This window comes from Polypterus senegalus, chromosome 6 (assembly GCF_016835505.1).
Source record: "Polypterus senegalus isolate Bchr_013 chromosome 6, ASM1683550v1, whole genome shotgun sequence".
Classification (NCBI taxonomy): domain Eukaryota; kingdom Metazoa; phylum Chordata; class Cladistia; order Polypteriformes; family Polypteridae; genus Polypterus; species Polypterus senegalus.
In genome coordinates this window covers 5,623,042-5,637,457 of record NC_053159.1, presented here as the reverse complement: position 1 = coordinate 5,637,457, position 14,416 = coordinate 5,623,042, and the positions used below count along the sequence as shown (strand labels likewise).

Genomic DNA, 14,416 nt, shown 5'->3' with positions numbered 1-14,416 from the left:
TAAGGATAAGCCAAAAAGGGGGTTTTTGGGGGTGGAATATGAACATTTTAATACGTGTTACTGGCCTTTTTAAAAGAAAAATTCACACAGAGAATATACACAAATAATAATAAATCATTAATCAGCAATGCAAGAAGAGCTTTAGAATATGAAGTTAAGTTTCAAAAACTTTCCTGGCAACTTTACCCATATAGTTAGTTGCATTGTCCAGTGGAATCATCTTTGAGAAAGCATAGCAGTAGTAGTGTTAGATGTACAGAGTACAATAAAATTTTTACATGCAACATGCCACCACTCTTTGGCACCATGATAAAGAAAAATTTATTAAATGACATAACTAAATTTTAGATAGATAGATACTTTATTAATCCCAAGGGGAAATTCACATAATCCAGCAGCAGATACAAAAAAAATATTAAAGAGTAATAAAAATGTAGGTAAAAACAGATAATAACTTTGCATAATGTTACCGTTTACCCCCCTGGGTGGAATTGAAGAGTTGCATAGTGTGTGGGAGGAACAATCTCCTCAATCTGTCAGTGGAGTAGGACAGTGACAGTAGTCTGTCACAGAAGCTGCTCCTCTGCCTGGAGATGACACTATTCAGTGGATGCAGAGGATTCTCCATGACTGGCAGGAGCTTGCTCAGCGCCCGTCGCTCTGCCACAGATGTTCAACTGTCCAGCTCCGTGCCTACAATATAGCCTGCCTTCCTCACCAGTTTGTCCAGGCGTGAGGCGTCCTCCTTCTTTATGCTGCCTCCCCAGCACACCACCACGTAGAAAAGAGCGCTCGCCACAACCGTCTGATAGAACATCTGCAGCATCTTATTGCAGATGTTGAAGGACGCCAACCTTGTAAGGAAGTATAGTCAGCTCTGACCTTTCTTACACAGAGCATCAGTATTGGCAGTCCAGTCCAATTTATCATCCAGCTGCACTCCCAGGTATTTATAGATCTGTACCCTCTGCACACAGTCTCCTCTGATGATCACGGGGTCCATGAGGGGCCTGGGCCTCCTAAAATCCACCACCAGTTTCTTGGTCTTGCTGGTGTTTAGGTGTAAGTGGTTTGTGTCGCACCGTTTAACAAAGTCTTTGATTAGCTTCCTATTCTCCTTTTCCTGCCCACTCCTGATGCAGCCCACAATAGCAGTGTCGTCAGTGAACTTTTGCACGTGGCAGGACTCCGAGTTGTATTGGAAGTCCAATGTATGTTGGCTGAACAGGACCAGAGAAAGTCCAGTCCCCTGCGGAGCTCCTGTGCTGCTGACCACAATGTCAGACCTGCAGTTCCCTAGATGCACATACTGAGGTCTGTCTGTAACATAGTCCACGATACATGCCATCAGGTGTGAATTTACTCACATCTCTGTGAGCTTGTCCCTAAGGAGCAGAGGTTGGATGGTGTTGAAGGCGCTAGAGAAGTCCAGAAACATAATTCTTACAGCACCACTGCCTCTGTCCAAGTGGGAGAGGGATCGGTGTAGCATATAGATGGTGGCATCCTCCACTCCCACCTTCTCCTGGTATGCGAACTGCAGAGGGTCAAGGGCGTGGCGGACCTGTGGCCTCTGGTGGTGAAGCAGCAGCCGCTCCATGGTGGTCTTCACATGTGACATCAGGGCGACAGGCCGCAAGTCATTCAGCTCATTAGTACATGATACTTTTGGGACTGGGGTGATACAAGATGTCTCGGGACTCTCCCCTGTTCCAGGCTCTGGTTGAAGATGCGCTGTAGAGGACTCCCCAGTTCCAGCGCCCAAGACTTCAGCAGTCGTGGCGATACTCCATCTGTACCCGCTGCTTTGTTGGCACGAAGTCTCGTCAGCTCTCTGCTCACCTGTGCTGCTGTAATTGTGGTTGGGGATGTCTCTACTATGCTGGTATCAGCAGAAGGATGGTTGGAGGAAGCAGTACTCAGAGGTGAGAGTGGGTTAGGGTTGTCAAACCTGTTAAAGAAGTTGTTCATTTGGTTTGCTCTCTCTACGTCTCTCTCGATGGTGGCACCCTGCTTCGAGCTGCAGCCAGTGATGATCTTCATTCCATCCCACACTTCCTTCATGCTGTTATTCTGCAACTTCTGCTCCAGCTTTCTCCTGAACTGCTCCTTCGCCACCCTGAGCTGGACTTGGAGTTCCTTCTGGACGCGGTTGAGCTCATGCTGATCACCGCCTTTAAAAGCCCTTTTCTTCTGGTTCAAAAGGCCTTTGATGTCACTTGTGATCCATGGCTTGTTGTTAGCATAGCAGCGTACTGTTCTTACTGGAACTACAACGTCCATACAGAAGTTGATGTAATCAGTTGTGAGGTCAACAACCTCCTCAATGTTCTCACTATGTGACCCCTGCAGGATATCCCAGTCCGTAGTTAGTCTCTCAGAGCCTGCTCTGCCTCTGGGGACCACTTTTGAATCAGCGTGTGGTTGTAGGTAGCTCCCTCACTCGTGGTTTGTAGTGAGGCTGGAGCTGAACCAGTTTATGATCTGCTTTCCCAAGCGCAGGCAGCGGGGTGGCGCTGGTATGTGTCTTTAACGTTTGCATACAGTAGTTGCAATAGTACACCTATTTCCTTGGGTGTTACAATCCACATACTGGGAGAAGGCAGGTAATGTTTTGTCCAGCGCTACATGGTTAAAGTCTCCAGCGATTAGCACAAGTGCCTCAGGGTGCTGCATTTGTAATTTAGCAACTACGGAATGGATGACGTCACTCGCTATCTCCGCGTTTGCTCGAGAGGGGTGATGTAAACAATAACAACAATGACATGTCCAAACTCTCTGGGCAAGTAATAGGGACACAAACTTACAGCCAACAGTTCGATGTCCTTGCAGCAAGTGGAGATTTTAACGTTTACATGTCCAGAGTTACACCACCTTGTATTGACATAGAGCGACACCCCCTCCTTTCTGCTTCCCGCTGGTACAGTACTTGCATCTCTGTCCGCTCTAACTGTGCTAAACCCGGGTAGCTCCACATTAACATCTGGGATGTTAGTTGATAGCCACGTTTCACTAAAACACAGCAAACTGCATTCTCTGGAAGTCCTGACATTTTTCACCAGTGCAGCCAGTTCGTCGATCTTATTTGGTAGTGAGTTCACATTTCCCAGGATCACAGAAGGCACCGAAGGTTTGTAGCGCCACTTTCTTGCTAGACGCATGGCTTTTATCTTGGCACCGGCTCTGCTGTCCCGATACTGCCTTCTTACCTCGTCAGGTAAATAGGGAACCACACCGGCGTGCGCATTTGTTCTCTGCGCTTGAAGTTGACTACTTGAATAGACGAGTCTCGGTGTGTAAAAATCCATCTCCAAGTAGTAAAAAGTGTCCATTGAATGAGTCCACATAAAAGAAAGTGGTAGGAATTAACAGTGAAATAAAGAAAAAATAGAGAAAAAGGTAGAAAGATAAAGACTTTTAAAGATAAAGTCATGCGCAGAGCTGCTGGAAAGGCTGCCACTTGCGTCGGCTCCTGAGTCATTCACTCATTTTGTAGAGGAATTGTCCAGTGATAACATCAGATTCATATAGATACGTTTCCCATCAGCTTTGTGTACAGTTGAAGTACCAGTTGGCATCAACTCTGTCATCTTCTTTCATAATGTTAAGTAGTTTTGTTTTGTCGCCTCCTAATCTTGGTTTACTTAATTAAAGTTTAGAATAAGTAAAGAGGCCTTTCTCAGTGCATTCTTTGACAATATTATAGCTAGTTAGTAACACGCACCCAGGTCTGTCTTTATTGATTTTGCTGACACTAATGTAACCTATGTTGTAAGTAATTTAGCATTATCTGTAAAGTTCACACCTTATCGTGTTGGAGGGGTTTGCGTGTCCCAATGATCCTAGGAGCTATGTTGTCCGGGGCTTTATGCCCCTGGTAGGGTCAAAAACTGGTGCTAGGTGAGAAATGAGACAAAGAGCGGTTCAATAAACCTCCAATGATGAGCGAAAACTTTGGACGACGTTTTTTTCCCTTGCCCGGACGTGGGTTGGCGGGGCCCCCTCTGCAGCCAGGCCTGGTGGTGGGGCTCGATGGCGAGCATCTGGTGGCCGGGCCTGCACCCGTGGGGCTCGGCCGGGCACAGCCCGAAGAGGTAACGTGGGTCCTCCTTCCCATGGGCTAACCACCTATGGGTGGGGCCAAGGATGTCGGGTGCAGACCTTGGCGGTCTGATCCTCGGCTACAGAAACTGGCTCTTGGGACATGGAATGTCACCACTCTGAAGGGGAAGGAGCCTGAGCTAGTGCGAGGTCAGAGGTTCCGCTAGATATAGTCGGACTCACCTCGACGCACAGCTTGGACTCTGGAACCAATCTCCTTGAGAGGGGCTGGACTCTCTACCACTCTGGAGTTTCCCCCGTTGAGAGGCCGAGCAGGTGTGGGCATATTTATTGCCCCCCGACTTTGAGTCTGTGCATTGGGGTTTACCCCGTGGACAGAGGGTGGCCTCCTCCACCTTCGGTGGGGAAGGGTCCTGACTGTTGTTTGTGCGTATGCCAACAGCAGTTTGGAGTATCCACCCTTTTGGAGTCTCTGAGGGGTGCTAGAGGGCATACCTTCTGGGATTCCCTCGTTTTGCTGGGAGACTTCAATGCTCACGGGCAATGACAGTGAGACCTGGAAGGGCGTAATTTGGGAGGAATGGCCCCCCCGATATGAAGCGGTGTTTTGTTATTGGACTTCTGTGCTCGCCATGGATTGTCCATAACAACACCATGTTCAAGCAGAAGGGTGTTCATATGTGCACTTGGCACCAGGACACCCTAGGCCTCAGGTCGATGATCGACTTTGTGGTCGTGTCGGACTTGGCGCCATATGTCTTGGACACTCGGGTGAAGATAGGGGCTGAGCTGTCAACTGATCACCACCTGGTGGTGAGTTGGCTTCATGGTGGGGAAGATGCCGGTCAGACCTGGTAGGCCCAAACGTGTTGTGAGGGTCTGCTGGGAACGGCTGGCAGAGTCCCCCGTCAGAAGGAGCTTCAACTCCCACCTCCGCAGAACTTCAACCACGCCCCGAGGGAGGTGGGGACATTGAGTCCAATGGGCCATGTTCCGTGCCTCTATTGTTGAGGCGGCTGACCGAGCTGTGGCCGCAAGGTGGTCGGTGCCTGTCGTGGGCGGCAATCCCCAACCCGCTGGTGGACACCGCGTGAGGGATGCCGCCAAGCTGAAGAAGGAGTCCTATAGGACTTTTTGTCCTGTGGGTCTCTGGAGGCAGCTGATAGGTACCGCAGGCCAAGCGAACGGCTTGGTTGTTGCTGAGGCAAAACTGGGCATGGGAGGAGTTTGAGAGGCCATGGAGAACACTTCGGACGGCTTCGAGGAGATTCTGGTCCACCGTCCGCCTCAGGAGGGGAAGCAGTGCAGTGTCAACACCGTATATGGTGGGATGGTGCGCTGCTGACCTCACTGACGCTAGGGTCGGTGGGGAGAGTACTTCAAGACCTCCTCAATCCCACTAACATGCCTTCCACGAGGAAGCAGAGCCTGGGGACTCTGAGGTGGGCTCTCCCATCTCTGGGACTGAAGTCACCGAGGTGGTCAAAAAACTCCTTGGTGGCAGGGCCCCGGGTGGATGAGATACGCCCGAGTTCCTTAAGGCTCTGGATGTTGTAGGACTGTCTTGGTTGACACGCCTCTGCAACATCGCATGGACATCGGGACAGTGCCTCTGGATTGGCAGACCGGGTGGTGGTCCCCTCTTTAAAAACCGGAGGGTGTGTTCCAACTATAGAGGGATCACACCTCAGCCTCCCTGGAAAAGTCTATTCGGGGTTCTGGAGAGGAGGGTCCGCCGGATAGTCAACCTCGGATTCAGGAGGAACAGTGTGGTTTTCCCTGGTCGCGAACAGTGGACCAGCTCTTCACCCTTAGCAGAGTCCTGAGGGTGCATGGGAGTTTGCCCAACCAGTCTACATGTGTTTTGTGGACTTGGAAAAGGCATTCGACCGTCCCTCGGGAATCCTGTGGGGTGCTCGGGAGTATGGGGTACCGGACCCCTGATAAGAGCTGTTCGGTCCCTGTACAACCGTGTCAGAGCTTGGTCCGCATTGCCGCAGTAAGTCGAGCCCGCTTCCAGTGAGAGTTGGACTCCGCCAGGGCTGCCCTTTGTCACCATTCTGTTCATAACTTTTATGGACAGAATTTCTAGGGCAGCCAGGGTGTTGAAGGGGTCCGTTTGGTGGACTCAGGATTGGGTCACTGCTTTTGCAGATGATGTTGTCCTGTTTGCTTCATCAGGCCGTGATCTTCAGCTCTCTCTGGATCGGTTCGCAGCTGAGTGTGAAGTGGATGGGATGAGAATCAGCACCTCCAAATCCGAGACCATGATCCTCAGCCAGAAAAGGGTGGAGTGCCCTCTCAGGGTTGGGGGGGGGATCCTGCCCCAAGTGGAGGAGTTCAAGTATCTCGGGTCTTGTTCACGAAAGTGAGGGAAGAATGGAGCGTGAGATCGACAGGCAGATGGTGCGGCATCCGCAGTGATGCGGGCTCTGCATCGGTCTGTCGTGGTGAAAAAAAGAGCTGAGCCGTAAGGCAAAGCTCTCAATTTACCAGTCGATCTACGCCCTACCCTCACCTATGGTCATGAGCTATGGGTAGTGACCGAAAGAACGAGATCGCAAATACAATTGGCTGTAATGTGTTTCCTCCGCAGGGTGTCTGGGCTTTCCCTTAAAGATAGGGTGAGAAGCTCAGTCATCCGGGAGGGGCTCAGAGTAGAGCCGCTGCTCCTCCGCATCGAGAGGAGTCAGATAAGGTGGCTCGGCATCTGATCAGGATGCCTCCTGGACGCCTCTCTGGTGAGGTGTTCTGGGCAGGTCCAACCGGGAGGAGGCCCCGGGGAAGACCCAGGACACGCTGGAGGGACTATGTCTCCCGGCTGGCCTGGGAACGCCTTGGGATTCTCCTGGAAGAGCTGGAAAAAGTGGCCAGGGGGAGAGGGAAGTCTGGGCTTCTCTGCTCAAGCTGCTGCCCCCACGACCCGACCTCGGATAAGCAGAAGAGGATGGATGGATGTAAAGTTCAACAGCTTGTCAATTATATTTTTATTCCAATAGCTTAACAAAATTTCAAAGAGTATCCGCACTAGCACTTATCTATGATTTCAAATTATAGCATTACCTACTTCAATCTAGTGATTTTGTTATATAATGCAATAAAGTTTATCTTCCTAAATAAGGAGAAGTAGCTCTTAGTTCAAAGTAATTTCTGAAAATGTGGGTTAAAGGTCTAATTTATGTTTATATATATATTCATTCACACACACACTGCTGGAAGCTTCAGTACTTGGAAGATGAGATATTTACTTCTCCACAGTATTTGAGATGAAAATTATTGTGTCATGTAGAACATATTTTGATTTTTCCATTGATTATGTACACAGACAATGTTATGTAAGGAAATTGCAACTCAAGTTGAGATGCTACTGTATTTCCAAACTTTGCTGACTTACCCTTCATGTATTACCTTTTTCCTCAGAAGATATGTTGCAAGTAATGGAATGTGACATGTTTTTTTAAGAAATTTGATAAAACTTTTATCATATCACTTCTTTAACAAACTTTTTGCTTATTTTGAAACCATACGTAATACATAATTAGCTTAGATTGACTTGTTTATTCATTCCCAAATTTCTAATTTGGTAACTTTTTTTGCTCTCAGTGTATCGGCCGTTCCTCCTGATATAGCTAGTGCACTTGAAAAACTCAAACTTAATTATTTGCAAATGAGGAAACGGTTAATGAATGGGACTGCTCTTGATGATACCCCACCTCTCTCTTTGGATGTGGTAAACATTGGATCAGTGGAAACGTGCATTCCTTCTCAGGTACGAGATTATCAGTGTATTATTTTCACTCCTTTCAAGGTTTTTTTCTCTGCTAGATATGAAAAAAAGTCTGTGTTTATATATATATATATATATATATATATATATATATATATATATATATATATGTTCTGTATATATGTGTATATATGTACTGTATATATGTGTATATATGTACTGTATATATGTGTATATAACGTATGTATGTGTGTATATATATATATATATATATATATACACACATACACACACACACACACACACACACAGTGCATCCAGAAAGTATTCACAGCACATCACCTTTTCCACATTTTGTTATGTTGCAGCCTTATTCCAAAATACATTAAATTAACTTTTTTCCTCAGAATTCTACACACAACACCCTATAATGACAAGATGATAAAAGTTTACTTGAGTTTTTTGCAAATTTATTAAAAATAAAAAAAACCTTGGAAATCCCATGTACATAAGTATTCACAGCCTTTGCTCAATACTTTGTCGATGCACCTTTGGCAGCAATTCCAGCCTCAAGTCTTTTTGAAAATGATGCCACAAGCTTGGCACACCTATCCTTGGCCAGTTTCGCCCATTCCTCTTTGCAGCACCTCTCAAGCTCCATCAGGTTGGATGGGAAGCGTCGGTGCACAGCCATTTTAAGATCTCTTCAGAGATGTTCAGTCGGATTCAAGTCTGGCTCTGCTCTGGCTGGGCCACTCAAGGACATTCACAGAGTTGTCCTGAAGCCACTCCTTTGATATCTTGGCTGTGTGCTTAGGGTTGTTGTCCTGCTGAAAGATGAACCGCCGCCCAGTCTGAGGTCAAGAGCGCTCTGGAGCAGGTTTTCATCCAGGATATCTCTGTACATTGCTGCAGTCATCTTTCCCTTTACCCTGACTAGTCTCCCAGTTCCTGCCACTGAAAAACATCCCCACAGCATGATGCTGCCACCACCATGCTTCACTGTAGGGATGGTATTGGCCTGGTGATGAGCGGTGCCTGGTTTCCTCCAAACGTGATGCCTGGCATTCACACCAAAGAGTTCAATCTTTGTTTCATCAGACCAGAGAATTTTGTTTCTCATGCTCTGAGAGTCCTTCAGGTGCCTTTTGTCAAACTCCAGGCAGGCTGCCATATGCCTTTTACTAAGGAGTGGCTTCCGTCTGGCCACTCTACCATACGGGCCTGATTGGTGGATTGCTGCAGAGATGGTTGTCCTTCTGGAAGGTTCTCCTCTTTCCACAGAGGACCTCTGGAGCTCTGACAGAGTGACCATCAGGTTCTTGGTCACCTCCCTGACTAAGGTCCTTCTCCCCCGATCGCTCAGTTTAGATGGCTGGCCAGCTCTAGGAAGAGTCCTGGTGGTTTTGAACTTCTTCCACTTACGGATGATGGAGGCCACTGTGCTCATTGGAACCTTCAAAGCAGCAGAAATTTTTCTGTAACCTTCCCCAGATTTGTGCCTCGATACAATCCTGTCTCAGAGGTCTACAGACAATTCCTTTGACTTCATGCTTGGTTTGTGCTTTGACATGAACTGTCAACTGTGGGACCTTATATAGGCAGTTGTGTGCCTTTCCAAATTATGCAAAGCAACCGCTGTACCACACCATAATGCAGGAGCTAAGAATGGCCTCTAGCACACACTTGTAAAAGGAGATCAGAATAGAGGGTCACAGACCAGCCCACTTCATCCTCCTCAGGAAGTAGAGATGTTGGTGGGCTTTCTTTACCAGACGGGCTGTATTGTAGTTCCAGGAGAGGTCATGTGTAATATGCACACCAAGTGATTGAAGCAGGTGACAATTTCATCCTCTTTTCCATTGAAGTAAAGGTGGAGAAGAGGGAGGTGTCAGTCCACCGAAAGTCCACAATCATTTCCTTAGTTTTTTTTGACACTGATGCTAAGGTTGTTGTCCTTACACCCAGCCTCCAGTATAACTACTTCCATTCTGTATGCTAACTCATTTTTATGCGTGACAAGTCCTACCACCACTGTTTAATCTCCAAATTTCACTATGTGATTATTTGGATAGTGATATATGCAGTCATAGGTCATCAGAATATGCAGTAGGGGGCTCAACAAGTACCCCTGGGGGGTGCCAGTGTTGCAAATGATTGTAGAAGATGTAATGCCATGGATTCTGACTGATTGGGGCCTGTTTGTTAGAAAATCCAAAGTCCACTTGCAAAGTACTGAGTTTAATCCAATTAGAAACGGTTCTTTAACCAGCATTTGGTGGATGATGGTGTTAAAGAGAGAGCTAAAATCCAAGAATAGTAATCTGAAGAAGGAATTCTTTCTGTCCAGGAGGGTGAAAGCCAGGTGAATCACAGAAGAGACGGTGTTAGCAGTAGAGCAGTTCTTCCTATAAGCATATTGATGAGGGTCCACTTTTACATTGATGGGGTACTCTGCCTTTTTGCTGTTATAATCTGTGATGCCTTTCCACATGTTCCTGGGGTCATTGGTAGAAAAATTACCCCGTATAGAATATGTAAACTCCACGTAAAAAATGATTGGGCATAGGATTCAAACCCAAAAATGTTGAATCAGTAGGGTAAACCACTGCCCAGAGATGTCACACATTGGTTGGTTGATGGTCAGTTAATGGCACTATCATTATTCGACATTACCTAACAATGGCTCTTTGACAGGTTATATATCCAAAACATCTGTTATCTTTCAAGCACATTTTTAAGCTATTTAATACATCACTGATACTTAATCTGCAAAAAAGTATTTTTAATGTTTAGTATGTATTAATGGCTTAGATTGAACATGGTGATTTTATTTTTAGATCCTGACGGGTCAGCTTTCGTGTACAAATGAGAAAAGTATTAGGTATGTACTTGAAAACATTGTTTTATCTGGTCATAGTGTTTGTTAGCCTTTTTGTCAAATGTGGTAGCTTTGCCCTAACCCTGAAACCCAGAATAATTGTTAGCAAACTTAAAAAGTTGTACCTTGACAGCAAATTGGTCTTTTGCAAGCTGCACTTAGTAGATACTGAGGACAGCTAATGTGCTGGTTTGTTTCTGTCCCAGTTACTGCTGTCACCTTAACCACTAATTATCTGCTTCATATTAGAAATATACATTCTATGTGGATTAAATATTTCAGGGGCTACATTTACAGTAAGTAGAAGTATGTTTCTGTGTTTATCAAGCATCTCAGAGTAAGAAAACCGCTTTAACTGACTCAGATTTGGTCTACTATCAGGAGTCGGAGTAATAGTGGTTTTATCAGAATTTTTATTGATTATCCTAATTTAGGATTTAACTGTCCTGATTTGATTGGAGCTGCCATAGATGCCATTTGGGCAGAAATCAGTAGACACCTTCTGGAAATTACAAGATTTTTTGCATCCTGGACAATGATAAACTTGTAAAAAGAGAGATGGAATAATATTGATAACAAATCATGTACATTATGTGATTGCTTCGTCTGTACGAAGAGACAATACACTGTCGGCCGAAATTAAATTCGGTAACATTAACATTTTTTGTCCAAGTGGAATAATACAGATTTGCAGTAGTAATGATTTGGATATGTCATAACCGAGATTTATCAGATTTTTTGAACACCCTTAACATGTGAGTAATGTACATATTTTTTACATTTCTCCACCACACCTTGTGAGGTAATGTACAAGCAAGTTGTACTCATGCAGATTGCTTTTTTTTTGGAGCTGGTGTGATCAACAGCATGTATGTAAAGCTCACTGAACACACATGTAAATCGCAAGTGATGTCGCAGTATCATCACACCTGTGTTCTTGGATTTAAACGGTATTGTAGCAGTATATTACTCTGAAGATAGGCAGGGTTGATGTGAAATTTACAGCGAAATGTCACACCAATACACCAAACTTTGCATTTTGTGAACCCCTGGAATATTCACGTTACATTTCAACAACCCAGGAAGGTTTTTAAAAAAAAAAAAAAAAGGCTGATGGAGACTCCCGGAGTATTAGAGTGTTGCAGATGATAAGGGGGTATTACAGAGAAAGAGAGAGAGAGACATGGCAGACATGCAGGAACAATCTGTGGACAGTTGAAGAGTGAATGTGACTACAGAAACAGCACAAGATTAGTGATTACTAGTTTCAGTAACTTATTATTTTACAAGGATTTTCACTAGGCCTAAACAGCAGGAATGTAATTTGTCTGAAAACATGGCTGTTTTAAAAAAAACAAAACAAAAAAAACACTCATTATCAAGCTTAACTCTCATTCGGTTTGTGTCTTGGTCTTCCCATCTCCATGCTTGTTACACTATTATTCTTGTTGTTGTGATGAAGTTGCCCGGTTCAACACATGACTAGAGGAGTACATTAAAGTGGCATAAACCTTTTAGTCAAATGTAATTGCGTCCCTTTGAATATTAGTATTTGTACTGAAGTCTTCCTGGGGTGCCATAAAATTGAGACAAATACTGGGAATAGGTGAAGGATGCTTCAGAACTGTTTCTCATGTCCTACTCAAAGATAAGACAAATACCGCATATACTTGTGTATAAGTTGGGTCTTGAAACATGTAAAATCAGACCCCAACTTATATGCCCGTTGAAAAATGCGCCAATTAAATTAATTTTTTTTTTTTACATCTTCATGCTTCCTCCAATCTTGCACCAGTTTCTCAGACGCATTGAATTTTGTTGCAGCAGCGCAGTTACCAATTTCTTTCAACACTTCAACGCAACACACTAGGGACAATTTAGAATCACCAGTCCACCTAACCTGCATGTCTTTGGAACGTGGGAGGAAACTGGAGTACCCGGAGAAAACCCACGCAGACACGGGGAGAACATGTAATTTAAAACCAGGCTTCATATTTTCTTCTGATCGAATTCTCCATCGTAGATAAGGGATGCTCTTACGATAAAGGTGCATGAGGGTGTGAGATACAGAAAGCACAAAACAGTGCAAACGTCACTTTGAAATAGTTCGGGTATTACCGTGTGGTCACGTAGACACAATACATAGAAAACAAAGGCAGTATGCTCTGTGGTTATTCTCTCAGGTGGGCGTTGGCATATCGTAATCTCTTGGACCAATAGCATGAGTTTTCCACATTCAACCCATACAACCGACATTACAATATACTGGAAATTATATGGTAAAATCAAGCTCTATCTTATCCACGGGAGAACTTAAACGCGAGTATATACGGTACTTCTCCTAGGAGGACTTTTTATATAATTCATAGGAGTAATGCTGGGATGCTTGATAAATATGGGCACTCGTAATGAAGTTCATTAAACCTTGAAACATTAACACTCGCTAGCTTTTTGCAATCATAGGCAGACTTACCTATTGGAATTCTTAGTTTTCCTTACTTCTTTGTCTATCCCCTATCTAAATTATGTTCTGTTGCACAGTACTGAATTGCGTGTAATTGGCACCTATTCAGGACAGATTCAGTACACACTGCTCTACATTCTCTGCTTGGAAGTATACTTCTGTAATGTACAATCTTCTAATGCACTGCTTAGCTCAGGCCAGGTACTATGGCTTTATCCCTGGCCTGTTTTGTCTCTCTTTCCAAGTCTGTACGTACTTACCTTGCTTATAGTGTAACAAAGGACAGAATGTTAATGATCTTCCATGTTGCTTTTTATTAACGGTTTTATATATTTTTCTTGTTGTGATTGTTAGAGATGTAGTATTTGATTTTCATCAACTTGTTTTGTTGTGTATAGAAAATAATAGCCCCTTAAAAATATGAATTTTGTTGTTTTACAGTCTAAAATGAAACACTGACGCACATTCTTTTTCAGCTTTATTTACTCAGTGCAGCTTATAACACCCAAGTCAAAGGTATAATATTTCAGAAAAATTATAATAAATAAAAAAACTGATAAAGTTTAAATTTGACTTTGACTAAATAAAGCTGAAAAATATTTTTGTGTGTTCATTTTTAGGCTGTAAAGCAACAAAATTTGAATATTTTCAACCCACTGTAGTTCAGGAAGAATTATTAGGTTTTTTATTTTTTTTACAATTATAACTTGAAATTTGTGGTCTTAACTGAAGATTTTACTATAAATTACAAGCTGCTGGAGAAGACATTTTATGTAATGGTGGTCCCTGGGGCACCAAAGGAAACATGAAATGGAAGCGACAGGTGTGGATAGAGTTTTCACATAGTCATTATATAACAAGGGCTGCTTTGCAAATTGGCAAGCAGAGTAAAACATCACAAGTAATGTAAAGCATGGGTCTTTAGTTATTTAGAAAAAACAGTACATTTCAGCTAAAATGGTTTGAAAGTGAACTTACACAAGATGTGAAATGAAAATGAATAAGTAGAGTGGCCACATTGTATCATGCATGTAATTTGTTTGAAAGGCAAACTGGAGAACCTGACAAAACCTTCCTCACAAACACAGTAAAATGTGGAATCTCCACACAGTCCTGTGGTGCTTTCTGGGAGGCCTAAGTGATGTTTGTTTGCTGTACTGACACATGCTCTATTAAAAGTGCTGTCTCTTTAGCCCTTTCACCTTCAATTGTGTTTTTTTCTTTTTCTCAAAATATTTCTAAAACTCGGTGACTGATGATGCCTGTTAAGTAATCACCAGGC

At 44.2% G+C, this 14,416-nt stretch overlaps 1 protein-coding gene across 3 annotated transcripts in view; it reads left to right on the top strand.

Moving 5' to 3' along the window:
• Window positions 1–14,416, top strand: part of rbm44 (RNA binding motif protein 44) — a 71,224-nt gene that overhangs the window by 43,534 nt on the left and 13,274 nt on the right. For all 3 annotated transcript variants that reach the window (XM_039754930.1, XM_039754928.1, XM_039754929.1), the window contains 2 exons: window positions 7,666–7,831; window positions 10,630–10,673. In XM_039754930.1, coding sequence (XP_039610864.1) covers window positions 7,666–7,831; window positions 10,630–10,673 — 210 coding nt within the window. The remainder of the gene's footprint in view (window positions 1–7,665; window positions 7,832–10,629; window positions 10,674–14,416) is intronic.